The sequence below is a fragment of the Aptenodytes patagonicus genome, chromosome 7 (genome assembly GCF_965638725.1).
Source record: "Aptenodytes patagonicus chromosome 7, bAptPat1.pri.cur, whole genome shotgun sequence".
Classification (NCBI taxonomy): domain Eukaryota; kingdom Metazoa; phylum Chordata; class Aves; order Sphenisciformes; family Spheniscidae; genus Aptenodytes; species Aptenodytes patagonicus.
Window position 1 is genome coordinate 68,984,119 of NC_134955.1, and position 26,324 is coordinate 69,010,442.

Here is a 26,324-nt window from a genome sequence, read left to right on the forward strand (position 1 = left end):
TTACCACCTCCTCACGCTCCTACCAGCACAGCATCATCAGATTGCAGAGTCAAGCTGCCCTAGCAGGGAGCTCAGCTTTTTAAGCTTTTGTTGTTACAGACATAATAGATTGTTGCCTCTTACATTCAAGAAGTTGGCGTTTACTGATTAACTGTAAAATATGCATTCAATTCCCATTTCCCTTGCTTTCAAAACAAGAGGCTTTGGTTGCTGAGGCAGGATGCTAATCAATGCTGTCCTAGACTTGCCAAGCATACTATTAAACTTCAGCAGATTGTTATTGTGGGTTTGGGTTTTTTAAATCAACTATTTTAATCCAGTTACATTAGTGGCAGTACCCTGGTGAGATGAGCAGCTCAGCCTGCAGTGACAGGTTGTCCCATCAACTACTCTAAAACCTAGACGTGGTGACAGGGACAACCTTCCCCGGATTCTGGCTCAAGAGCAAGAAAGCACTATTCAAACACAAGCGGAGGAAGGATCTGCCTGCTCCTGCAGCCTTAAAAACACATCACTGAAATGAGTGAGAAGTGAAAGGACTCAAACTGGAAAACCATGCATCTTTGGGTCTATAGGTCTGGCCTCAGTTAATCCAACTCCTTCTTGAGAAAACCTGGTATAGGAGCGTTATGGGCTGGATAGCATTGCTAGCCAAACACGCGGTAACACAGCGCATGCACCAAGCCAGAACAGCTATTCAGCCACATCAGGATGCCAGCTGCTGAATGGCTGGATACTCTGAATTCATCTAACATTCGTTTTGGCCAATTTCTGTACATACAGAGGAGGATGGAAAAGACTCCGCACAGTCAGAGCACAGATACCACAGCTGCATCCTCAAAAGCTTTGGAAAAAAACAACCGGAGAATAATTCTCAAATTAAACCGATGAGAACAGAACTTTTGTTGCTCCAAGGACATTATATTTGCTGTTGCGTATGTCTATACTGTAAAACATTGATTCTCAAGAAGTTTCAGGAATGAAAGTCTTACAGACTTTGGAAAAAGTATTAAGAACCAGACATGCTATTGTTAGGAGCGGAGAAAGAGACAAATTGTAAAAGTCAGACTACATAAATGATTGCAATGGATAAAAATATCAAGCTGAAGAGGTTAGCAGAACAGACAGGATTTGAAATAAGCCTCCGCTTCATAAGTACGCTGGGAGCCTAGTTTGTGCCCAGCGGAGAACGAGCTTCTTACCAAATTTAACTCTTCATTCTGTCTTACTGCTTCAGAATATGAATCATCAAGTTTTTTCTGCAATTCAGTCAACAGATCTTTGAGCTGAAATGAAGTTTAGAGTTTTAGGATTTGTCTCCTTAGGATGCCCACTTTTCTTCTGCTCAGTTATTAGTGTGTCGCTCTACCCTAAGGTCACAAGTATATAAACTCCTCAGCCACGGGGGCTAAGCATTAGATTAATTTGCCAGCCAACTGGTAACCGAACAAAAGAAAAAGAACAGTTTGGTCAATAATGTTTACCTCTCTGACTTCTGAAACATAAGTAGATCGTTCTATTTCTGCCTTTTCTAGTTCACTTTCCAAATGTTCTCTCTCTTTTTTGAGCTAGAAACAGAAAAACAGAGTTAAAACAGATGTTTTCAGTGTTTTCTTGCAGTATCATTTTCCTGGTTTATTATTAGCTATAAATTTCTATCAAATACTCCATGACATTTAGAGAGCATTTCAAATCCAGTGATCACACAGCACAGATTTAAACTGTTATATTTCAAAAAAATAACAGGAAAAAGAATTAAGCCCAAGATCATCATCAAGCAGTAAACTGCTCAGTCTCACAAGCGAAGAGCCCCAGTGGGTGAGTACAGAAATAAAAACCAGGACAACTTCCAGAACCCAGCTTCTCTCCTTCTTAAAAACACCGGCCAAAAGATTCAGTTTGAACTGCAGCACAGGCTGCACCACTTGCAGGAGAGAAGTCCTAGAAGTTCAGACTTACAGCATGAGCCTAAATCACATTTTAAGTAACAGAAAGCTTCAAAGAAAAAACACCTGCACGTACAGTTTCAACTTCTTTGATTTCTTCCTTTAACCTCTCTACCTCGTGCTCCAAAGAAACGACCGAAGAACGCATCTGCGGTTTTCGAGAAAGATAAATGTATCGTTTAGTTGGGGTGGTCTAAGACAAACTCTCCATACAGACACAAGCTTGCTTCTACGATTTAAAAATATTAAGGATGAAATCACAGCGACTGAATAAAATAAGATGTTCACTCAAATAATTCAATATACTGAGTCTCCATTATAACACCTTTCCCACCTTCTCCCAACATAAGTTCTCTGATAGTTAAGAGCCTACATGCCTGAAAGATTTGGAAAATAAGGACTAAGCCAGTTGTCCATTAGCCATGGCAAGGGAAATATGTCTTTCCTAGACAGGGAAGACTGTCTCCATCCATGTATTATATGTAGCCAAACCCAGCATATTTAGCCTTAAAGGCTGCATAAGTGCAGCAGATGGTAGCACATCTATAGTTCAAGATCTGACAGCCTTTTACAAGCCCCTCAAACAAGATGTTTATAAATCAACTATCTGTGTGCTCCAGGCTCATACTCCAGCGCTCAAATTTACTAAGCAGAAGTACTTTAGAAATAATTTCTTTCAAAAAAAACCAGTTTGACCTACTTTAACTCTAGATTAGGAAAAAAAAAAAAACATAAAAGGCTTTGTTCTTACCACTCTTGCTAGCAACAGAGCCTTCCTAAAAAAGGAAAGCTTTGCAGGCAATTTCAAGTGTAATTAGTTGACCATAATGGATTAAGCACTATTTTAACAGCTTCCAAAAAATTATGATTATATGATACAGACTTTTTGTGCTGAAATTTAAGTATCTGTTCACAAATGGACTTTGAGAAAAACAGATGCTTAACAGAAATACAGTCCGAGTTGCCAGGATCAGAAAAAATATATGCTCCTGGGCACATTAATGGGACACGTGTACATTCCTGAATCTTTGGCTTCCTATCCCATCAGCATTAATATTACTACGTGCTATTTGGCTGCCTCCTGCATTACCCGCAAAGGACTGTGACACAGACTTGCCATAATGGTCAAAGACCTTATACCCGCGCTGTTTGTTTGTTCTTGCTACTCTAAAGATGGCAACGGGAATAGCCACACAAATCTAAAGACACCAACAATTCCTCCACTTTAGTTTTTTAAATGGAAAGATTTTCCTCAAAAAGTGAAAGTCACTCTTAGCATGAAACTAAGTATCAGAGCACCAAAAATCCTACTGTTATAAGGAGGGATCATTCCTATTATACTGGTTGCAGACTTCACCTTTGTCATCCACTGGTCACGCACACAAACCAGGCAGCCAGGGCTGTTCTACACCTGCCTTCACAGCGCTTGAACACCCTCTGCAACTTCAAGCAGAAGCTGCCTGGCTGCCGCAAAAACCAGATCTTCAGAAATACCTGTTTAAGTTCCTTCTGTGATTCTTCAACTTTTATCTTCCATTTGCTTTCTTCCTCTTCCACACTCCTCTGTAGCCTTTGCAAAATCCCCTCCTAAGAAGAGAGCGGGGTTTGAAAGCTTACAGCTGAAGAAAGGCAGCTTGCAACAACACAAGGCACAGGCGACCAGGCATCCTGCTTACCGTCTCTGCCAGAACCGATTTGTATTTCTCGCACTCCAGTTGCAGCAGTACGTGCATTTCCTCGGCCTCCTTCAACTTCTGCTCCATCACCTGGCAAAGAAAAGGGATCAGAAGAGTCACATCTCAGCTGATGGATTTGAGTTCTGTTATTTATCTTATTTCAAGAAGCAAGCTAGCATCATTCACATTGGCAGGCCTTTCTTTCCAACCCATGCGAAGACAACAGCAAGTGCCATGTTCACCTACAACTCTCAATACTCAATCACAAACTTTATATGAGTTACTGCCGTAATTCTGTGTCGCCTGAAGAAAACCCAGTTACTTGAAAAAGGGGAACAAGGATTTTGGATTTCATGAACATTTGCACAACTCCACAAGGTGCTTTTCGAAGATGCAAATTCACTTCTGATTTACAAGATGCAAATTATCTATAAAAATTTTTGTCACCTGTTTGCCAGTTTGAACTTCACAATCCAGAGCACAATTTACAAGATTTATACTGGAAAAAATACACTATGCCACACACAAGGAAGTTGTCCACTGTTTGTGCCTACCTTGACATCTTCAGATCCTGAAGCCTCTCTCAAGTACTCTTTAGCCATCTTTTCAAACCCACATATCCATTCACTATGGCTCTGTTGGGAAAAGCATTCTGTTAAAGCTGAGAATAACCTCAATAAATCTACCTTCAGGACATCTGCATCCCAGCTGCAGGCTTACGGAGCAGTGTTTCAGTCCCCTAATTCCCCGGAGCTAACACACAGGCTGACAGCAGTCGTTCAGCTAGTACCACACAAAGCCGAGCAGAGCTGACAGTCGGCGGGCAGCAATCCAGGAGCACGAGGTTACGAGCGAGACACAGTTCACGGGGGCTTGGAAGTGCTGAAATACAACTGGGTGACAGAGATCTCCCGGCAAGCGCTGGGGCTCTACAAGAAGTATTTGAAGACTTAAGGGCATCTTTTCCAAAATCCCTGAGCAGTTAAAAGCAGACGCTTGCCACGTAATTCTAGGGACCACGCTAGGAAGACTGAAGCCTTACAGAAACAGCCTGTTTAAAGACTATTTCTAGTTCATCAGGAGACTAACTTTAGCACATTTAAGAATACTTTTAAGTATGACTATTCTAAACTTCTAGATGTTACAAATGAAACGCAGACCCCAGTTTTCCAGCCTCACTTCACATCATTCACACAATCTAAACCACACGAAGCCAGCGCACTTCCCTTGAAAACAACTGAAAGCCGCCACGAATATGAAATTGGAAATGGGTGGTTTTCAAAAGGAACTTTGGGAACAAAACAAACCCTCCTGAATTGTATGAACTGGCACCGAGGCAGCGCAGCCCCTCTGGAAAGTGGGGTGGGCTGTTATCTGCACAGCCGCCGGGGAAGATGGATCCCCATCGTGCCAGACAGTGAGCAAACACACAGCAGACCTTATCCGCCCCTGAAGATTTACTATCTCGGTTAGACACAAGATAACACACACAGATGAAACAGATGTTGGGGCAGTTAAACACACAAGATAACGATAACTTCTTTGTTTTAACACTTTTCTTGAAGCATTATCTGCAGCTTTGCCTCTTTGCTGCTGGCAAGGACGGGTATTGCCAGCAGAAGACACTCACGTCCCACCGCAAAAGCCCTGGGGCAGAGGGGACCGTGGGGAAGCGCTCCAGACTGCCCAGCACAGCAGGACCAGAGCTCCCTGACCCCCAGCAGCAGGGTAGGAAGAGCCACTTCTCTTACCACATTAGAAGGAAGCGAGACTTTAGGGAACAGCTTCTGGAGTAGTTCGCGCGTCTCCACCTCGGCAGCTTCCAAATACTGCTGCTTCTCCTAAACCAAGAGAAGAGCTCACGTGAAATCAGGCAACACGCTCCACAGACCTGGCAGTAGCCTGTTCTACGCCTAGAGTAACTTACTTAACCCAGAAAGTCATTTAAGTGAGAAAGGCTCTATAGTCTCTAAAATTGCCAGTAAACTGCTTCAAAAATTGACACTGAATTGCTTCAGAATTCAGCCTTCACATTTGTTTGTGCTTTTAAGCTTTTATTTTCATTAAGTTCTCCTCCAATCTAGCCTCTTCGTACAGAAATTACACCATCATTCACTTGTTCACAACACAAACTACACTGTGCTGAGTAACTGCATCCACAGATCACACCAACCCTGCCACTCAAGTTGAGCGATCTCAAAAAACAAGAACTTTGGTCAATCAACAATGTTTAAAAAAATCCATACGTATTTTAAATAATTTTAGCGGGGAAAAAAAACCACCATAAATCAACATCACAGCATCAAAAACAGAGAATTAAAGTCAAAAGGAAACTTTGTGTTAATGCACATTTGAACCAGGCCAAGAAAGCAAAAGACTGCATCTTCTAAATATTACTTTGAAGTACTCAAGAGGGAGACCCTTACATCCTCCTCCCCAAGCTTGGATGCAATGGGAAATAATTATTAGAGCTGTGTGACAATCTCCAGGTTTTCTTTGTCATTGCTCTGCAAATATAAATACACAGAGCAAAGGGCACCACAGATCCATCGTTCCATTTATTTAACATGAAAAGCGGAGCAGCCACAGGACATTTGCTTGCTGTGCTTGTCGCAAATTGGTTTAATTTCGCCATACGACACTCAGGCTCCCGTACAAGTTTAAATGCAGAAAGCCTGAACTCCTGCGCAGAAAGCAGCTTTCAGCAAAAATCCTTCGCTAATACTTGGGTTTGGGTTTTTTTCTTTGACATCAGTGTTACTGCGTCTTGCTGCTCTGAGTTCCTCTGCTGCAAGAGATCGGTGGCATTAGTAGGTGAGATTCAGAGACAGAAACAGACAGGAGACATTAGGTTGTGAAGTTGTACTAAGTGTGTTAGTTTTCAGCGATTTAGGAACCACCGAGAAGTGGCAAATGGCTGTTTGATGAAGTCTTCCGACTGCAAGAGAAAGCAGGCAAGCGTTAGCACACAGCAAAAGCAGGTACACAACTTCTCTGAACGCGGGGCTGAGCAAAGAGTGGAGACATCTCCAAAACAGACGCACAATCCCAAACCAGAGCTCCTCTGCTTCTAGCTACCCGACTTGTGTTTTTAAAGTTACTTTGATGCTTTTTTTGAAACGCGCATGGCCACAGTTAACACCAAATCAGGCTCATAGCAAATGCAAACTCCTTTCAGAGCAAGTCACACCCCGTATCATTTTGAACATTGGCCCCGACGGGACCTGTCGAGCTTCATATGCTTTCAAGGAGGAAATTCACAGCTGTGGTGACACTGTTTTCCTGAGAAGTTCCCAGGTTTTTAAGTAATAATTTAGTCCTAGTTCTTCATGTGTCCAATAAATTTATTCAAGCCCAGCAAAAGCCCAGTAGACGGAAAGCAGGTGGCTCACCAGCATAGTTTTTATTCTAGAGCTCCCCACAAAGAAAAGAGACGATTCACGACAGCTCTAACAATTATGCAAACAAATCAAAAAATCAGCATGCCCACAAATTAAGGATTAAAAAAAAATAAAGAAACCTAAAAGACAACAGGAAGAAGCAGAGGTGAGAGTATATGAATGATCATTCAGAACAGACTATATTTAAATTGCAGTAAAAGTTAAATGCCTCCATTTCATTTAAAAAACCAGCTGCAGATCTGCTTCTAGCTTAACGCATTGTTTCTAGCAGTTAACATTACAACCTTGGCAGTCTTGTTCACTTTGTCCTGCAGCAATTTTTCAGTTGATGCCAATGCTTCCATTGCTTTCCAGTTTTTCTCCCGAAGGTCCTAATCATTTTTAGAAAGAATGATTTCAGTTCAGCCAATATTCAAACTGTTTCCGCTTTTACTTCAGAGATATATTTTGCATTACATTCCACCATTTGCATTTAAATGCTGGTAACTGCAAGATGATTTTGCCGGGTAAGATGACGTACACTAGCAAAAACAAGTGTGATGTTCAAAGAGTTTGAATGAAAAGGGGGAAAAAAAATGCCAATTTCTGCCCAACCTGCCCCCACGTCCAAAACTGATCCAAGTGTTACTGCAGAGCGTATCGCTACAGCGACCCCACACTTTGACTGCACTTGTAAGAAGAAAGAGGGAAGTTTTCAAAAGTAGTGAGGAACACAGACACCAAACCACAGATTACACAACAGTGTTAGGCATGTCGCGTTGCAGAACCCAGCATGGACCCGAGTATACATAGAGGTGTACACATTTATGCCCCGATCTTGCAGCCAGATCTAGCTGCGTAGATCCTTACGCCTCAGCCCAAACCTACTACGCCAGGGCTGATCTTAGAAACACAAAGCTCAGGGCCTTGGTTCACAGCATTTACCCACGCAGCTCTCTCCACTGTGCCCAAAGAAAACTGCTTTGCTCACCAGCGCCCTCCTGGGAGATTTTGGGATTTCACCAGTGGCGAGCACACCCCAGATCCGCATGGAAACACCACCGTGCCATGCTGCACTCCTGCATCTTTCTTGGCGAGGTCATCAAACATGTACTCCACAAGACGTCAACATGCAAGCTCAGTCAGGAGGCTGAGAGCTCTTATAAAAAGAGCCTCGCAGCTCTTATCTAGGAAGGATGGTGGGCCTTGTGGGGAGGAGATTATGGTGCTTGGGACTTAATTTTTTTTTTTCCAACCCTCAGAACAATCTGCTTTAGCAAAGGGCTATTTTTGAAAGGCTGTATTTTATTTTTTAAATTCACCACGCAAAATGGCATCCGAATCCTAGCATGTACCTACACTAGTTTTACTTCACTGCTTCCATTTGCCTGCTATCTTAAGGGCTGTTTCACAGGACATAAAACCAAGATTGGATAAAATTGCGATGTGGAAAGCTGGGACCTAGAGGCACGGTCTGCCTTTAGCAGTAGCCAGATTTCTGCCTGCACCACGAAGGGTAATTAGACCTTGCAATTCCCCAGGAAACAGGCACGCATATGTTCTACCTTTCCAGCTCATCTGTCTTCTGAGACTATCCACCCACTTTTCCCTTTACTTTATTTCAGCTCTTAAGTAACACTACTCGCTCAAAAGCTCACGTTCTCAGTATTTTCCTTGTGCATCTTCCCTTATATTGTCCCACTTTTAAGCAATAAAGCTTACCACATGGTATTCAGGCAATAGCCTTTATAGGCTATCAAGAAGAGACAGGTGAGTTACAAGACCTTGTATTTTAACAACTTTCTTCCATATAACTTAAAAAATGCCATTCTCTTGCCCTGCACAGGTAATGTATTACAAGGAGGTAACTTCACAGCTCTGTGATAGAAGATACAATCTTTACTTCCACCAACAACCCATACTGCACCATCAGCGGCTGCTGTAAAGGAGGGCTCACTGTCCTTCACCTCCTTCAGAAGACCAGGATTAGTCACTCTTAGGAATGGGAAGAGCCAGATCCGAGAGCCCTGAAGGTAATGCCTCCTCCCATGTCCACGCACAAGGACCATAACTTGGTCAGAGCATGGCCCCCTTCATCCTCCCACCCTCCCTCCGCAAACCCCCTCTTCTTCCCTTGGCAAAGGACGTGTTTCTGAACAGGGCTAACAAGGCTCGAATCCAAGTCTGAGAACTTGCTACAGGATGTGTCCCCCAGCAGGCCGCCTCCCTCTCATCAAATCAGCAACTTGCCAAAGAACTGACAAAACTTGGAGCAGTAAAGTAAGATAGGCTTAGTCACTCCCAAGAAAAGAGGAGAGGAGTGTCCAGGGGACACAATACGGCAGACAACTGTCAGAAACATTTTCTTAGCAGAATGCCTTAGGCATTGAGGAGTGCTGTGCACACAGGTTTGGTTGTTCTTTGAGGTTTGGGGTGGTTGGGGTTTTTTTGGGGGGTGGGGTGGAGGAATTTCCTTACGTTGTTCTTTTTCCTCTGTTGCTCAAAAGCATTTCTCTGAGAGGCAAGCTCATTTTGGAGACTGGCGATTTCCTTCTCTTTCCCTGCAACCCTGAATTAGCAAAAAGAATAATAAATAAGTCAGGAGACATTTAAGAGATTTCAAGTGAAGCACTGACACCCTTTCATATACACTAACTTTCCTTCCCTTTCAGCAACACGCTCTTTGAAAAGCTGCTCTCACTGACTTGGCAGTACCGCTTGCTTCCTACTGCTTTGTGAACTGCGGGCTGCCAGAGCAAAGCCCATTGTAAAGCTGTTGTTTGCCTACAACAAGCATCTGCACACATTTATCAAGGCCACAGAAAGGCAACGCATTAGACGAGGATAAGTCAGCCAGCCCACACTAGTACAACGCCACAAAACAGGCACTGCCTGCTGGATAAGAGCATTCTTTTTCAAGCACCTAGTCCACAATTTATAAGTCATTTAACCTACAAGAAAAATAATTCAGCCAGCCAAAAACGCATGACAGTGGCAATTTGTATAGCACAGTAAAAGCCAGCATGGCATTAGCTTCCACATAGTTCTTTAGTGCACTTCAGCTCGTTATATCACACTTTTACCCCTGAGACTTTCCCTGGGAAAAGATTTCTAACAGATGATTTTATAATATGAACAACCACCCTCTACTAAGCTGAAGTTCCAAGAAAAAAAAGCCTGTCACTTTTGCTTGAAATACCAACATTTAACTCTTCAGACAGAGCCGAGCTGGCATGCATTTCAAATTAAATCAATCATGGCTTGCTTACATCGTGGGCACAACATACTGCAAGCGCTGTCTGCAGAAGACTGCAGCTGAGGATTATTAGCGTGAGCAGAATCTCTATGTTCACGTTTTATTAGATAGCAAAGTGGTTTTTTTACTGGCCACTTCTCACACACTGATATTGTACCTTTGGCATTTATTTCATCTTTTAAATTTCCTGAGCAACAGGTGAAAAGCGCTTATTTATTGCATTCAACTTTTGGCAGTACTCACACTTGCAGAAGCTCCTCACTTTGGACAGCCAGAGATGCCTATAAACAGATCGGAAACTCATTAGGAGCAGATCAGCAGCAGAGTGATGCAGAGGGCATGATCTACCTTGTTAACCAGGCATTGCTGCAACACTAAGCAGCTGCACTTTTGGCCTTCGAGGGAGTCCTGTCCAGCCTCCTTTGGCCAGAAGAGGCCTGGCTGTGATACAGCGTGTAAAGACGGGGTGGAAAGCTAGACAAGAACACAGCAGGCGTAAGGAAGAGCACAAGGCTGCAAACTCACACAATAAAGGGAAGCGGGAACAGATATGCAACAGCCAGAAAAGATGGCTTAGTGCAATCCAAGCCTGAAGCTGTCCCTGCATTTACACGGTCAATACAACTACTGGTTTTCCATGCCGTCCATACAAGCTACCACCACCCCCTTTGACTTCATTCAGTAACACTGCAATTGGAAGCTGTACCTGTTTGCAATTCTCCTGCTTTAATTCTTGAATTTGAACTTTAAAAGAATCGTTTTCCTTTTGCACATCCTGTTGAAAGAAAAGAGGCAATATATACACATGTATACATGTAGACATACACTCACAATGCATACAGTCCTTACAATACAAGACACTTCTATCGAAATTTTACCTGCAACTGTTTTACTTGGCTTGCAATTTCTCTCTCTTTTTCTTCCACTACAGCTTTCAACTTCTTCATTTGTTCTTCTTCCCCTTTCAACCTGCAGAGAGGGTTTAGAAAGAAAAAAGGGTTAAAGTAAGAATTTATTCTAAAAAGGGACACACACTCTAGCTGGGACAGTTTTCAGCAGCAGAAGATAAATACATTTTGTATACTATATATAATAATCAGCCAAAAGGAGAGCACACACACATGGAGAAGAAACCATTACACTATGGTTCCAAACCAAGAAAGCTAACAAAAATACATGCCAGCTGCAACAACATGTATTGCCAACACTTACCTGCTAAGAACTGGCCTGAAGCAAGCTAGTCATTTCACATGTCAATCAGCAAACACATTTAGTCACAGCTGATCTCAACAGCATTCAGAGCCGAAGCAGGAGAGAAGCAGTTGATCACCTGAGCAAATCCTGCAAGCCAGCTGGCTCTGAAGGTGCCAGGGACAGTCCCCCAAAAGGTGAGGCTGCCTTAGGTACCATGTACAGGAGCCCTGCTGGGAGGGCAGCACATTACAAGAGCTGCATTGAAGACAGAGCCCTTTTTGGCACAGTCGCATCCAACCTTCCTCTGACTTAGAGCAGCCAGACAAAGCAGAGTCAAAACAGAGGAAAGCCTGGCAGCATTTCTCCACAAAGCAGGAGCTGGAGAATTGGCTATTGCATCTCCGACTGAAAATGGCAAACTATCTGTTCATTGCTTTTACCAACGCAGCCACAGGCAATTAAATCCACACTCTTTTAAACATGCTAAACAGAAGGAGAAATTATCACTAGACACAAGTAGCAGCAGCAATTTCACTAGTTAGTAGAGCCCTGGGCGATCATTCACTTTTGCAAAGTGTATGAGCACTACTGCTTAGGCACGCCAGGCAGGGACGCCAGACGCTTGCTATTATACACAGCAGCAGACGCGCTGGCTGGTGTACATCCATCGGCACTAACAGCTTATTTTAGCAAAGCCCATAAAATTCTTGAAACCAATTCATACATTCCAGCTTAAGATAAACGCCAGCACTGAATGCATATTATCAGCAGGCACTTGAGAAACTGCTACTAAGCATACTCACAGGCTTTCCAGATCCTGGACTTGGGATGCAGCAGGTACCTGAAAAACAAAGCAATTCCCCACCTCATTTTGATGGCACAGTAAAGCTTTCAAATTAACAGCAACTCTTTGCATGAACAGGGGCACCACACAGCTTGCAAGATACATGCCAAAGAAATAGCAGGAATTTTGCATCAGACATTGCTCCAAGAATATCTAAACACATAATGGATTTCAGAAGCACAGCTTACACCAAGCATCCCAAACTTCACACCAGCCAATTTCTCTCCATTCCACCTTTCCCCTGGGATAAATGCTTGTCTAAGACATCCACCCAAAATAAGAGCGCAACTCAGTTTCTCCCCTTTATCATCGACAAAAATCCAAACTGAGCTAGAATACCGCCTTGTTGGAAAAATTCTTCCATTGAGTAACACCTGGCTTCAAGGATGTCCAGTTGCCTGTTCTCAAGCCCAGTGCAGGAAATCAAAAGCTGTTGCGCTTCTGCAACAGGTAAAGGCAGGAAGGAATCACAGCAAAGCCTGATCGCTTCAAGAGGAGCTCCTATGTTCAGTTACAGCAGGAGCTCCTCCATGACCAGAGCCCTACAGAGACGCGACTTGAGTCTGGAAAGGAGGTACCTCCGACACAGCTATGATTCTGCCTATGAGCTTCAGAGTTTTCAGACCAAAGCTACTCATTATGCACAGTTATCATCCAGGTTAAAGAAAAGCTCTCGGAACTTTTTATCCATGTGAAACCTGTTTTGGATGAACACAGTTAACTAGTGGGCTCTCCGCACTGTAGACTACCAGTTTAGTCAGTAGGATTTAAAATAGCTCTGTAGGTTGAAGCCAATGCAAACCCTTTGTGAGAGACAAAGGACAAAAAACAACATCTTCCAGTTCAACGGAGCAGCACTCCCAAACCACATCCACTCTGCAGGCCATACCTGTTGGAGCTGTTGCAGGTTCTGTTGTTCTAACTCCTGAACTTTACTGCTTAATTGTGCAATTGTATCCTTCTGATCCTTTGGGGGGAAAAAAGCAAGTTTAGAAGGGTAAGTGTAACTTTGCCACAGCCAGAAACACTGCAACAGAATTTATTTCCCTTTAGAATACCAAGGAAGCTTACCTGCAGCCATTCTCCTTTCTTAACAATCTCTTTCTCCTTCTCTTCCAATAAGGCCTCCATGGTTTTCACCTGCTTTTCCTTCCCCTTCAACCTGTACCATTAAACACACAGACACACAGCATAAACCCTTGCTCTTTTATCCATCTGAAAAGAGACATCCTATCGTTTGCAGCACGTAACGAACAAAAGCAGCCTATGCGATCAAAGGCACAAACACAATTCACCCGCTAAAAGTCAATGTGTGAACACTTCCACTTCAGTCTGGGTTAGCAGGAGGTGCCCTTGATCAACAGTACTGCTCATTAAGTGAAAGCAGGCAAGTTCTGCACTGACATATCGCAGGGATTTCACACACACACACGTGCTCTCCTCATCTAAAAATACTTCCTTCTCCCCTCCCCAGTTGGGGACATGAGGAACTGACGACCGTGGTGACTCAATTCTCACTTACTTTGGTAACATCTGTGCTGTAGTTGGGTGGGTAAGTTTGCCATAGTGCCTTGCCTACGCCCTTCCATCCTGACCTGAATTTAATCCCGCGTAGGTTAATTGGGGCTCATGAAGCCAGGCAGCACCTCACCTTGTTTGCTGTCTCAGACAGGACCAGGTATTTAATAAGGACGCCTGCCTACCAAGACCAGTGTTAACAGCCTGGCTCACTTCATGCAAAGCGCAGACACCAGGTGAGAACATTTTAACTGAAAATAGACCGGAGCAGGGAAGCGAGGGGTACACAGGGCAGATCAGACACGTTAACAGCTGTACTTACAGAGTCTGAAGTTCTTTGACTTGTGATGTAATCGACACCTAAAGAAAATAAGTACTTCAGTTCAATGCACATGGAAGAGACACGTAAATGCTATGAACTGCTTTAGAAGAAATACGGGGAAAAAGCCATTAGGCATTACTAAAATAGGCACTATTTGTTACAGTTATGTAAGCATAAACACGCTTTTTTTGTGGGAAAATAAATTATGAGAAGCCAACTGTCTCCACTATTTACTTTCTCCACATTTAAAACGTGACTGCCAGAGCAGAAAAGAAACCAGCGGAAATGGGAACACAAGCAGGCCCACCGGAGCACCCTTTGGCACGAGAGACAAAGGAAGAAGCAGACACTGATACAAGCACCTCACTAGCAACTGCAGCTCAAATCAGAGCAATCACCCCTGGTCATTTAGACCTTTGCGCAAGCAAGGGCTTTTTAGATGCTCTCTGCAGTGCCGGTGCTCCCTTAAATTCCCATTCTCAAGCTGAATATGCATTGAAGAAACAAGATTTAGTGGGAATATTCCCTTTGAATTTTGTAGAAAAGCCTGACAGTGGCTATCTGTGTAGCTACTGGCTGTCCAAACGGCTTAGTCCTCTACCACAACATGGCAGGAGTTTCAGACATTCCCAAAAGCCTCTATTCTGCTTGCAGGATACCAAAAGCTGCACATACACCACCTTTGGAGCAAGCATCCCTCACATGCAGCTTTCCAGAGATGGCAACTCTAAACTGCATTTTGTTCTGGGCTCTGTGTCAGTTCCAGGGAAGGAAGAGGCACACAAATAATTCCTCCAGTTCCTGGGAATTTGCTTTGGAGGAAAAGCCCAAGACGGAAACATGAAGCTTTGCCTAAAAAGGATAAAACTTCAACACTAAGGAAAGAAGAGGGGGTGACATGTTGGAATATAGCTAGAAAGACTGAAAAAAGTGCAGACCAAAAAAAAAAAAAACCAACCCACACACCCCAAACAAACAAGCAAGCAAACTTCCTGACAGCACGATGGATTAAGCTGCCTGCAGAACCGGCTCCCTAAGGAAACGTGGGTTCCCGTTGTTTCGGATGCTAGACAGCAAGCATGCCAAAAGCACCAATACTACTCCATTTCTGCATTCCCGATAGCTAGAGTAAAACTTAACTCTGCCAAGAGAGGCTTTCTTTGGACACTAGAAAGAAAAGTCTTAGGTTTACCTGGAAACCAAATACTATTTGGGCCAGTAGTATTGTTCTAGCAACACAGAAAGGCCAACGAAAGGAGAAGCACCTTCAGCACTTGAGATTTCCAAGGTGCCAGCCTCAAAGGACGTCCCAGGGTTCTGTGTTTATTACAGGGACAGTGTGCAATACGCCCAGACAGAGCAAATGCTACGATGCTTTAAGTTACAGCAATTCTTGCCACAGTTCATACCAAAAGTCCAAAAAGCTCAGGCATCCAGAGGAATGTGGTTTCTGAAGGACAGCGGTAGTTACACTATGTATTTACAGCTTTATATCCAAGAATAGCATAGCTCTACCATTAAAAAGTCCCCTTACCCAATGACATTCACCAGTGGAAGAAAACACACTAGAACAGAAATGAGTGAGCAGCGCATCCAAGGCAAGGCTGTTTCACACTTCTGGCACTAAGGTATTTTACCTGTTTTTCCATCTCAAGCTGGGAATTTCCTACTTCTTCTTTCAGAGCCTCTATTTCCTGTGTCAAAGCCTTTTCAATGACAAAACAGACAGGATTGGACAATGGAAACACAAAAACGCCACAAAAATGGATGCTACAAATTCATCACTATAGAATGCCATGCAGTAACAAATAAATGGTAGTCAGTGACAGACACAGAAAGGAAGGCAGGTATTGCAGAGATAGATACCTGAACACTCTTCTCCTTGCTTGCTACTTTAAGGATCTCAGCTTGTAGGAGTTCTTCCACCAATTTTATTTTTCCATCCTTCTCATGGATCCTTAAAAAGAGCAGAGGAACAACGATAGCTGGCTGAACAAATGCACTACTTGAGCAAATACGCAAGCTTTGGTTCTGCTATCACATCACATCGCCAGCCTCTGGGATCCACAGTGGGACCTCCCACTGACTGCAGGTGCCATCTCTCACTGCAATCCCAAATCCAGATACAACAAGCAGGAGAAACAAATACGAGGAATAAGACTGGGAAGAGTGCAGAACAAGCTGGCTTTATGTAACCAGTAGGTCACACGCTAAATAGATACTATTACTGTCTAAAAATGCAAATTAAGGTATCAATAGTCCCTGGAATGACACACACTTAACTTCAGCCACCACTGGACGTTCCAGCAAAGTATTTATCAACTTCAAATACACACACAGAGTGAACAAGCTCACTCTTTTTAGAGTGCCTACTGAAAAAAACAGTTTTCTGACAATTCAGTGCAATTCATAGAATCATTAAGGTCGGAAAAGACCTCTAAGATCATCGAGTCCAACCGTCAACCCAACACCCCCATGCCCACTAAACCATGTCCCTCAGCGCCTCATCTACACGTCTTTTAAATACCTCCAGGGATGGGGACTCAACCACTGCCCTGGGCAGCCTGTTCCAATGTTTAACCACTCTTTCAGGAAAGAAATTCCTCATCTAGTCAAAGTTAGGCTTATGAAGTTAATTGCTTAGCAGAGAAGCAACTGGATTTTCGAAAGATATTGATCTGGCTTGATGTGTTTCCAAAGCGATAATGCTTCCTGCCACACACACTTCACCCAGTTAAAAGCAAATCATTTCAGGGAAGCAAAACACTTGTAGTCATGGAATAAAGACAGACAGAAGCAACAATCAGAAAATTAAAACTGTGCAGTAACTTACACTTTCTGGAGTTCTTCCACCAGTGACTGGAAGGAAACCTGTTCAGAACAGAGCTTCGACTTAGAAAAACAGAAGAGAAAAACAATCTGCAAGTGTTGAGGGGCAAGGAGTAGAGAGCTTGAGCTCTTTGGCACTGGGTGAACTATGTAGCAGCCTGAAGTTTTTATCTATCTGGCTGCTCCTGAGAAAGTTAGCTGTTGGTCTCCAGCTCCTGGCAAACCAATAATACCAGGTCTGCTGCAAGTTCCAGGAAAACAAAAGCAAACCCACACCATCTTGAGAGGCTGAGGTTCAGGACCAGCATCTGATCAGCTAACTTTTTCATACTGGTACTACTGTACACCTCTCCACAGTTACTGTGCTTCTCCTCTCCCATAAATGATTTTCTAGAAACTAAGCGCTCTCCTGCGCTGTCCAAGCAGAGCTGGATGTCAAGGAAAGGCACTTCCCAGTCAGCACCGAGTGCACATCAAAAATGATAATACTGTGACAGTGTCACTGAACAGAGACATAAACAGAAGGGGGCCAAGTCACACCCGCACAAGTGTGGATTAACGTTAGAAAGCTCAAATATGCATAATGAAGCTGATGCAGTATGAGCTGCCTACCAGCCATGCTTGCTGCACTAGGCTTCTGAAAAAAAAAAAAACAACCCATGGCCATTTCGGTGCGTGGCAAACTCGAGCCAACCCAGAACCACTGCTGATTGGAACCTTTACATCTGCCACGTTTCTGACACTCATGCAAGGGAAGTATTTGATGGGAAGTATCAGCTTCCAGACCAACCCTGGAAAAAAACAGGATGCTTTGCCATCAGGCTTCAAAGACATCTTCACCTTTTTCCCTCAACTTTGCAACCACAGCAAGATTCTTTTAGATTTAGTTTAGGTGTAATAAAAGTTTTAGATGAAAAGTACTACCTGCTCTGATTGCTGAATTTGCAGACTTTGAAGTTCTTTCCTCAAGGATGAATTTTCCGTCCGCAGTGCCTTTGAAAGCAGATGCACAGATAATGAAAACCTCATTTCTTGGGGAAAAAAAGTGTTAAGCTTGACGGAAGAGTCACTTCTTTTAGAACAAGTGAAAGACTTTGAAAGCCTGAAAGAGACCCCCTCTGCAGCAGCTGGAGCCAAAGTATTCAGTGGACTAATTATTCATTACAGACAGCTCAGAGTGGACTTCAACCTATAGGAAGCTAGAGTCCAGGGAAACATCAAGGGGATGTGCTCATCTTTGGCTGTTTAGTAACCTGACAGTCTGCTAGTGTGTAACCCCTCCCCAATACAGGGGTGTCAGCGATGCACCTGGAATTTAGGGACATTAAGAAAGTGAGCATTGTCTTGGCTATGTCCAAGCAGACAGGACACAGCTTTCCAGCAAAACCCAGCTGAAAACAGACAGGGATTTTTGTACCGGCTTTCCAGATTTCTCATCATTAGCTTCTTTATAAACAGAACAGGAAGGAAGTACCTTTAGCATCACCCCAGGAGTGTCACTAGTTTATGGTCCATTTAACCCTTCAGATTACCAACTAAGCAAAGAGATGCAAGAGCCCCATACTGCCAAGTTTTTACTAAACACCCATTCCTAAAGACAGATTTATTGCAGATTAGGCCAAGCATACAGCTCTGGAGATTTATTCACTTTATTCCAAAAGACACCAGGTAAACATCCTAGCAAAATCTGCTCTAGACTAAGCCGCGAGAAGCACTTACTGTACACCACCAATGCTCATGCTCAGTCTATCTTACCAAAAAGGTTTTAACCTTGTCTTCGAGATGCTTTTCCTATTCAAAGGGAATGATCTCAGAGTGCACTATGAGCATTCAAACATACGCTTTGCACAAGAGCACTTAATCTCTACTTCCCCATGAAAAGATAGTATGAGAGGTTTTACCTTCAGCTCCTCCTCTTTATTAGCCACCTGTATGAGTCCTGCCTCAAGCAGCTCTTCAACCGTCTTGATTTTATCATCCCTCTCTCTCATGCTGAGAAATCAAAAGTGATTATTAGGAAAAAGGAGAGTTAACCTTTGACAGCAGTTTAGCTATCAACAGTAACCCTGCTGCCAACAAAACTGGATCTTTATTTTAACCTCTGATTCAAAAGAAAGGCTTCTTACCTTCTTTCCATCTGCTCTAACAAGTCTTTGTTCGTCTATAAAAAAAGACAATAGGGTGATCATTAATTGGATCAATAATAGCTTGGGATTTTAAAAACAGAAGTAACTGGAGAGCAAACCAGAACCTTAGTTACCACACTAATCCAGAAGGGAAAATAAAATAGGGGCAGAACGTTCTCATGGCATATATCTAATATTGATGCTGGAAAGACGTCAATCTTTCAGGGGAGGTACAGATCCAGCCCAAATGCCTTGATGATTTTACACTGATGGACTACAGGAATTCTGGTGACAAGATGCTGTGGGACACAGGATCCCAGTGATCCTAGGGAGCGTCAAGCATGCCAAGCACTGTGCAACAGCTAATCCATAGCAGCCAGCTCAGTACCTGAAAAAAAAACCCTGCCTCTTTTGACCATTGATTGAAGCCACAAGCTCCCCTCGAGGCTCACTCAGCAGAGCATTTATGATTTCTCACCGACACATTGTGAGAGACCACACGAGAAACATAAGCCAGCTACCAAGAAAAGTCAGCCCCACTATTTCAGACAGGACACCAAATCAGCCAGACCCAGGGGAATAAGGCTGCAAATCTGGTTCTCCACCAGAAGAAAGGGAGCCGCTCCAGACAGGGAGCTGCTGGCTAGCAGACACCAGTGCAGAAAAGGAAATAAGTTTCCTGTCCTGCAAGTCTTTTTCCAGTGTTTCAGGAAGTTTTCTCATTCCACAATGGTACAAAGTCAGGGGTGTTCACAAGAGCTCTCCCAGGCAACACTTGCAAAGGAGATGGGGCTGAGCAACACAACAGCTTTGAACCTGCAGCATCCTGCGTGAGCACCAGTCAGACTGGCTGCAGCAGGTGTGCCGTGGGCAAAAACAGAGAAGAGGAGGGACAAAAGACATCATCACGATAGAAATAGTTTTCCCATTCCATGAGTCTGTTCTTTGGTTACTACTGGTTTGAGAATTCATTCCAGGATGGAAGAAAACAGAGTAGGGTAAAGATCTTACTCTGGTCTCACCACAGCCCAGTAAGAGCCCCCTCCCCTAGAAGGGCTGGTTGCTCATGGGATTTTTTTATTCCAGAAAATTGCCACTAAAACTGGGAGGGGTTGCAGAAATAAGTTTTTGCTTGTGTTAAGCTAGCACTCTTCAGGGGAGGCGGAGAGGGGGCAGGGTGGGGGAATCAACATTTTGTTGGGACACTCTTGACTAGGTCTAGAAGACAGTGTCCTGGTTTCGGCAGGGATAGAGTTAATTTCCTTTCTAGTAGCTGGTACAGTGTTTTGGATTTAGGATGAGAACAAAGTTGATAACCACCGATGTTTTAGTTGTTGCTAGGTAATGCTTACACTAGCCAAGGACTTTTTAGTTTTCCATGCTCTACCGACTGAGAAGGCTGGAGGTGCACAAGAAGCTGGGAGGGGGCACAGCCAAACTGCCCAAAGGGACATTCCATACCATGGGACGTCATGCTCAGTACATAAACTGGGGAAAGCTGGCCGGGGGGGCCGCTGCTCGGGGACTGGCTGGGCATCGGTCGGCGGGTGGTGAGCAATTGCATTGTGCATCACTTGTTCTGTGTATTATTATAATAATTTTATTTCAATTATTAAACTGTTTTTATCTCAACCCACGACTTTTTCTCACTTGTGCTCTTCCAATTCTCGCCCCCATCCCACCGGGTGGGGGGGAGTGAGCGAGCGGCTGCGTGGTGCTTAGTTGCCGACTGAGATTAAACCACGACAGACAGCCACAACCGCCTTACTTGAACCTCCATGGAAGAGAAAATACCTAAAAAGCAACAGGCTTTGACACCAACCAGCTCAGCCTAGGGCCAGCTTAAGAAAAAAATACTGAAGAAGTTAAGAACAGAAGATATTTGATACAACCTCAGCGAACACTGGCTATACCTGCTCAGACAGGAGAGTCTGCAGCTTCTGAACTTCAGCTTGCAGAGTTGCGTTTTGATCCTGGAGAACCTGGAAGGAAATTTAAACATTGTATCAGTTCCGAACTGCAAACCCTAACGACAGCATTTTCATTTTGGCAATAAGGTAATTAAATAGCACAGAAGTCATTACAGTGAGTTCTTTGGAAGCCACAAGACTACAAAGAGTCCCTTCCCCTTCTTTCTTGCATTTTTGTATTAACACTTTTGTCCTTATGTTCCCATGAGAAATTCAGCTGTTACCATCTTTATTCCCCGGCAGAGGATCAGACAGTACCAAGTGTGAAAGGCAAGAGAAACTGCATTTTCCTCCTAAAGCAGTATCAGCATCACGTGAAGATTTGATGGCTACCTCTTACAAAACACTCATCTGGCAAAGAAAATGGTCTCTAGTTCTCTTCAGCTGCCTTTACGCTGAGGATGCACAGCAAGGAACCGGCAGTCCAGCAGCAGAGAGGTTTGCACAGCTCCCACACTTTGGTCCGAGTGCAGGCTGGGAAGAGGCGAACCGGGAAGACAAACAGCCATACTGCAGACCTTGCCTTCCTTCCAGCATTCCTGCAGCAGCCCTTAACAGACAGGCTGCCTGTCTGGATTCCTCATCTATATTTTAAAATCCTCCTCTATTACTGCTTTTTGTTTCACAAAGTCTTTTTAAAGAATTGCTAGGTGCTTTACAAAAGTAAAAAGCAGGACGTACGATCTATGCTTCAGACCCAAAGCCTTACAGGGACAACACAAGCAGGAAGGGACAGCAATGGTGAGGATTAAAAGAATTGCTCTGTTTTGAACCTGGCTTTTCTCTCTCATGTGCATGGGAAAAAAGGAGCACTTCCTCAGGTGGAAACATTTAGTGCAGAGCTGGTCTAGCTTACATTTGGGATCAAAGACAGGAGGAAGAAGAGACTAGAAGGGTACACAATATTGATGCCAAGAGCACACTATGAATTTCCACAGTATCACGACGATGATGATCTGCGTTCAGTTCCCTATTCACTTCCCAAGAACTGCTAGGATTGTCTCCAGCTGATTTTTGCCATTACTTAGCACCGAGATGGTTTCAGCACATTTCACCCCAACTTGACTAAAGGGGGTTAGATTTAGACTAGATATAAGGAAGAAATTTTTTACGCTGAGGGTGGTGAGACACTGGCCCATGTTGCCCAGAGAGGTGGTGGATGCCCCATCCCTGGAAACATTCCAGGTCAGGCTGGACGGGGCTCTGAGCACCCTGATCTAGTTGAAGATGTCCCTGCTCATTGCAGGGGGGTTGGACTAGATGGCCATTAGAGGTCCCTTCCAACCCAAACCATTCTGTGATTACCATCCACAACACCTCTAAGGCCTTTTCCCTGGGTAACAGTTACTACAGAAACCCTCTAAGGAAGTTCAGATTATTCCTCCTTGTTTTGATTTCCACCATTTCATCTGCCATTTTAAAATGTTCCACCACCCTGAAAGCCCTAAGAGCGTCACTTGAGTGTCAATGACTTCCTCAAGCCTACCATCTCTTCCCGCTGCCCTTTCCAGACTGTTTATGCACCCATTACCCAGCACACACTTCACTGAAGATTCAGTTGATAGCTTTATTATGAAAATCAGCTAAAGTTGTACTTTGTTTCCTATTCTATTAATTGACCAAACTTCTTCCCTCTTATTCTCTGACAGCTTAGAGAAACTACGGGGCCTTGCAAGGGACTCTCACCAAAACATCTTTGAAAGTGCCACTTTAATACGTGACCCAAGTTTACTACCTGCTTGCTAACACCTTCCAAGAGGAGCTCCAGGAGACTCATGAGGCATGGCTTCCCCCACAAAAGCCATGCTGCCTCTGCCACTACCCACCTGCTCTGTTCCTCACCAGCAAACCTACCAACTTGTCACTCAGTCTGAATCTCCTAATGTCCTTTCATCCAGAAGCATCAGAAAAGCAGCACTACCCAACAGGGGCTTTAAAGGAGTTAAAAAGATGGAGTCATCACCTTCTCAGGAAGCAGGCCTATTTCTAACAGCTAAAGTTCAGAAGAAAAATCCTAAGATTTTTCAGAGAGTAAGGAGAAGTTAAGGTGCTCTCTACGTACACCATCTAGAAACAAGTATCAGCTCTGCTGTGCAGACCCCAGATGTTAGCACTAAAAGCTTCGGCAATTTAGCTGCAGCCTTATGAGAAACAATTTGGAAGATGGCAGGAGAAAAATAAGCATCTTTACACCTACTTTGACAGAAAAAAAGAAAAACGAGAAAAAAAAAAGGCCTGACAGCATGATAACCCAAGCAACAAAGGCTCACACCAAGGCCTTGGAAGTCACATGAGAAGGTGGAATGCAGGAAAACCACAACAGCTTTTACTGAACAACCTCCTCTTCCAGATTTCAAAGACCTCACTCTTCACAACTGCAGACACCACACTTAACTTTTGTTACCCCATCTCTTACTCTGCTGCACAGTCTGTTGCTACTACTGTGACATCCCACATTGCTCTTGCCTTGCGAACAGAATACTGTAATTTACCTTAACAGCCAAAAATCAGTTCTATTTTACAAATCAACATTGAATTGTATGAACTGCTCTGCAACCTCCGAAGTCTGGAAGACTTACTGTAAATAAGTACAAGAACAGCTATTCTGTATCTTACCTTGAATTCTTCTTTTGTGTTTGAAATCTGAGCAAGTTCTTCTCGAAGCTGATCTTCAAGAGTTCTTATTTTGTCATCTTTGATGTGAATGCTGAGACACAGCAGAACAGTTAAATACATTTCCTCATCCAAGTCTTACAAAAAGCATCGATTCAAAAGAACATAAAAGACTGACAAACATTGTTTACCAAATCCCAGAGCTATTTACCTTTTCTGCATCCTTTCCAGCTCATGTGCAGCAGCAGCCTAGATAGAAAGAGGATTAACGCAGACTTAGGATACATCACATGATTCAATCAACCTTTCATTCCACAATATTAAAAAGCTAGAACAAGTCATTTGGCCTCTCAGCACATGGGTCACCAGCAAGAGCGAAAGGGGTAAACTTGTCCTCGTGCACTTTTAAAACAACAATATACACCAGGCAAGCATGCAATTACGCAAAGGGAAGATGATCTTGAAGAGATTCATTTGACAACCAGGATTATCTCTAATTAAACACTGCGCTTCCACCTCTGTAACGAACAGGCCACATAACAGTAACAGAGGGAAAGCATTTTGTTTGGTTCTAAAGAGATGTCTGTGGTGAGGTGGGGGGTTTTGTGTGCTTTTGGGTTTTTTCAGAGGGATGCTTATGACCCTTGTATGCAAATGCCAGGACTGCAGATTCAAGCACAGTTGTGTTCAGTCTTGTCCAGTGTCCTGCACTCTGCATGCCTGCAAATCTAAACCAAGCACATTGCTTCAGTAACTTGGATATCCAAGTAAGAAAGATTTTGCTGGTGAAGGAAGGGTAAGAAGTAAGCCTTCCACCAGCTATAAGAACTCCAGGGAATCACATATTAGCCTGATTCAGTAGCCTCACACCTTTAATATGCTTAAGCACAGCTCGCTTAAAGCCAACGGATCTGCATTTCCATTTATGACAGAACAGGTAGTGGGAAGAGAGTAAAATTAAATATTTAATGAAAGAATTATTTTACCTGTTCATTTGTCAGAGCCTGTAATTTTTGTATTTCTGATTTCAGGGATAGGTTCATGTTCTGTAAGACCTGAAGGAAAGAGAAAAAGAAATGTATTTGCACTTTGCATAGAGACAGTATTTCAGGTAAGTTCACTCTCCAGTGCAAAGTATTTCAGGTTATTTTTTGAAGCACTCTAGAGGTAATTGCAAGGGAAAAACCTTGAGCTTTCTTATCAACAGCTTCCCAGCATCAAGCATTGGCCTTGCCTAGAAGAGCAAAATTACCAGACTTGTAGCTGAAAGAGGTGTTTCTAGACCCAAAGGCAGCAGCCTTGTGGACTTCATTTTGTACACGCAGACAAAGAGCCTCTCCCCGTATCAGCTGGTATTTACACATGCTTTTATTATACCTTGAGCTCTTCCTCCTTGCTGGTTAAGTTGGCATGTTCGTTGCCTAATGAGTCCTCCATCTGCTTTATTTGTTTGTCCTTTTCCGCAATCCTACACAAACAAGAAATGATGATATATCAGTACTAAAAGGTCTTGGATGAAAGTGGTACATGAAGCATCGGGCTAAACATAAAATACATGCTGGCCCTTAAGTCTAACTCCTACTCTAAATCCTGCTGACAGTACATTTTGGGTCCAAAAGCCCTTCCATCCATTTTAAATGCTGTTTGCTTGCCAAAAATTTATGAGACATTCTCTAGCTCTGAAACACAACAACTACCCCATCTCCCCAAGGGAGAAGTCTCCTGGCACGGCCATAGAACCCAAATATTAACAATTCTCATGGTCACGCACATTCCTGCACACTGCACTGATCCCTGCACATAGGCAGTGGTAAACAAGAGAGGAGGCATTACTTTCTGTGTAGCATATAGAGTCACGTACAATGGACTCCAAACCTGAGGCCAGACACGGAAGGGAAATCCGCAGGAAGCTGTTTCCCAGCTCCCAAGTCAATCTCATGGTGAGAAGTTAAACTGTATAGACAGCAACATTTCCTTCAGTCCTTCAGACAGCAACCATCCCTCCCATACGCACTGCATGTGCGTGGAGGAAAGGTGGCATGCATTAAAAGCCAGTAACACCTCCCAAATACCAGAGGAAATGAATGCTCACACTTTGTGTAGTTCTTCTGCCAGGACTGAAGCTGAGGTCTGCAGAAGGGGAAAAAAAAAAAATAGTGAAAGTAAAGCAAGTCAAAGAATCACCATCTACAGTGAGCCAGGAATAGCATTTGTAAGATTTCTCTAGTTATTTTAAACTGGCACAGGATGCTTCCAACTATTTCCTGGCTAAGGAACATTGAAGGAATACCAGCACATACTAATGTCCCTTTACCCTCTGGCCTAAGGCAACACGAACGGAAAAGATGAACCATCTTATTTAGCCTTTACCAGATTCAAACAAGCCACGGGGATCACCAGCACTTGTCTCCCAAGGATTAAGTGCTTTATGGGATATTCTGCTGACAAACCACTTGAATTTAAAGAAGAAAACCCTGCACAGTGCATCAGGACTCGTTAGGAACAGAAACAGCAGCATAAAATCAGCAAGTGGTATTTTTTCCCCCCTGGAAAAAGGCCTATTCCTACGTGGTCGCCCACAACAGGGCAGGAGACACCCATCACACTGGTTATCAAGGCATCGAGGGACCTCTACAGACTGTTTCACATC

The 26,324-nt window shown here is 43.5% G+C and overlaps 1 protein-coding gene across 13 annotated transcripts in view; it reads right to left on the reverse strand.

The window, feature by feature from the left end:
• KTN1 (kinectin 1) overlaps positions 1 to 26,324 on the reverse strand; it is a 79,397-nt gene that overhangs the window by 9,690 nt on the left and 43,383 nt on the right. For 5 of the 13 annotated variants that reach the window (XM_076345703.1, XM_076345699.1, XM_076345695.1 and 2 more), the window contains 28 exons: positions 25,767 to 25,804; positions 25,052 to 25,142; positions 24,661 to 24,729; positions 23,886 to 23,923; positions 23,678 to 23,768; positions 21,005 to 21,073; positions 19,092 to 19,126; positions 18,867 to 18,957; positions 17,890 to 17,958; positions 16,970 to 17,007; positions 16,003 to 16,093; positions 15,774 to 15,842; positions 14,137 to 14,174; positions 13,368 to 13,458; positions 13,186 to 13,263; positions 12,256 to 12,293; positions 11,137 to 11,227; positions 10,965 to 11,033; positions 10,502 to 10,539; positions 9,481 to 9,571; positions 7,308 to 7,394; positions 5,374 to 5,463; positions 4,177 to 4,257; positions 3,623 to 3,712; positions 3,441 to 3,533; positions 2,023 to 2,094; positions 1,485 to 1,568; positions 1,203 to 1,286 (listed from right to left, as the gene is read on the reverse strand). In XM_076345703.1, the coding sequence (XP_076201818.1) occupies positions 1,203 to 1,286; positions 1,485 to 1,568; positions 2,023 to 2,094; positions 3,441 to 3,533; positions 3,623 to 3,712; positions 4,177 to 4,257; positions 5,374 to 5,463; positions 7,308 to 7,394; positions 9,481 to 9,571; positions 10,502 to 10,539; positions 10,965 to 11,033; positions 11,137 to 11,227; positions 12,256 to 12,293; positions 13,186 to 13,263; positions 13,368 to 13,458; positions 14,137 to 14,174; positions 15,774 to 15,842; positions 16,003 to 16,093; positions 16,970 to 17,007; positions 17,890 to 17,958; positions 18,867 to 18,957; positions 19,092 to 19,126; positions 21,005 to 21,073; positions 23,678 to 23,768; positions 23,886 to 23,923; positions 24,661 to 24,729; positions 25,052 to 25,142; positions 25,767 to 25,804 (2,004 nt within the window). The remainder of the gene's footprint in view (positions 1 to 1,202; positions 1,287 to 1,484; positions 1,569 to 2,022; positions 2,095 to 3,440; positions 3,534 to 3,622; positions 3,713 to 4,176; positions 4,258 to 5,373; positions 5,464 to 7,307; positions 7,395 to 9,480; positions 9,572 to 10,501; positions 10,540 to 10,964; positions 11,034 to 11,136; positions 11,228 to 12,255; positions 12,294 to 13,185; positions 13,264 to 13,367; positions 13,459 to 14,136; positions 14,175 to 15,773; positions 15,843 to 16,002; positions 16,094 to 16,969; positions 17,008 to 17,889; positions 17,959 to 18,866; positions 18,958 to 19,091; positions 19,127 to 21,004; positions 21,074 to 23,677; positions 23,769 to 23,885; positions 23,924 to 24,660; positions 24,730 to 25,051; positions 25,143 to 25,766; positions 25,805 to 26,324) is intronic. The other 8 variants (XM_076345706.1, XM_076345701.1, XM_076345700.1 and 5 more) reach the window with 7 other exon arrangements.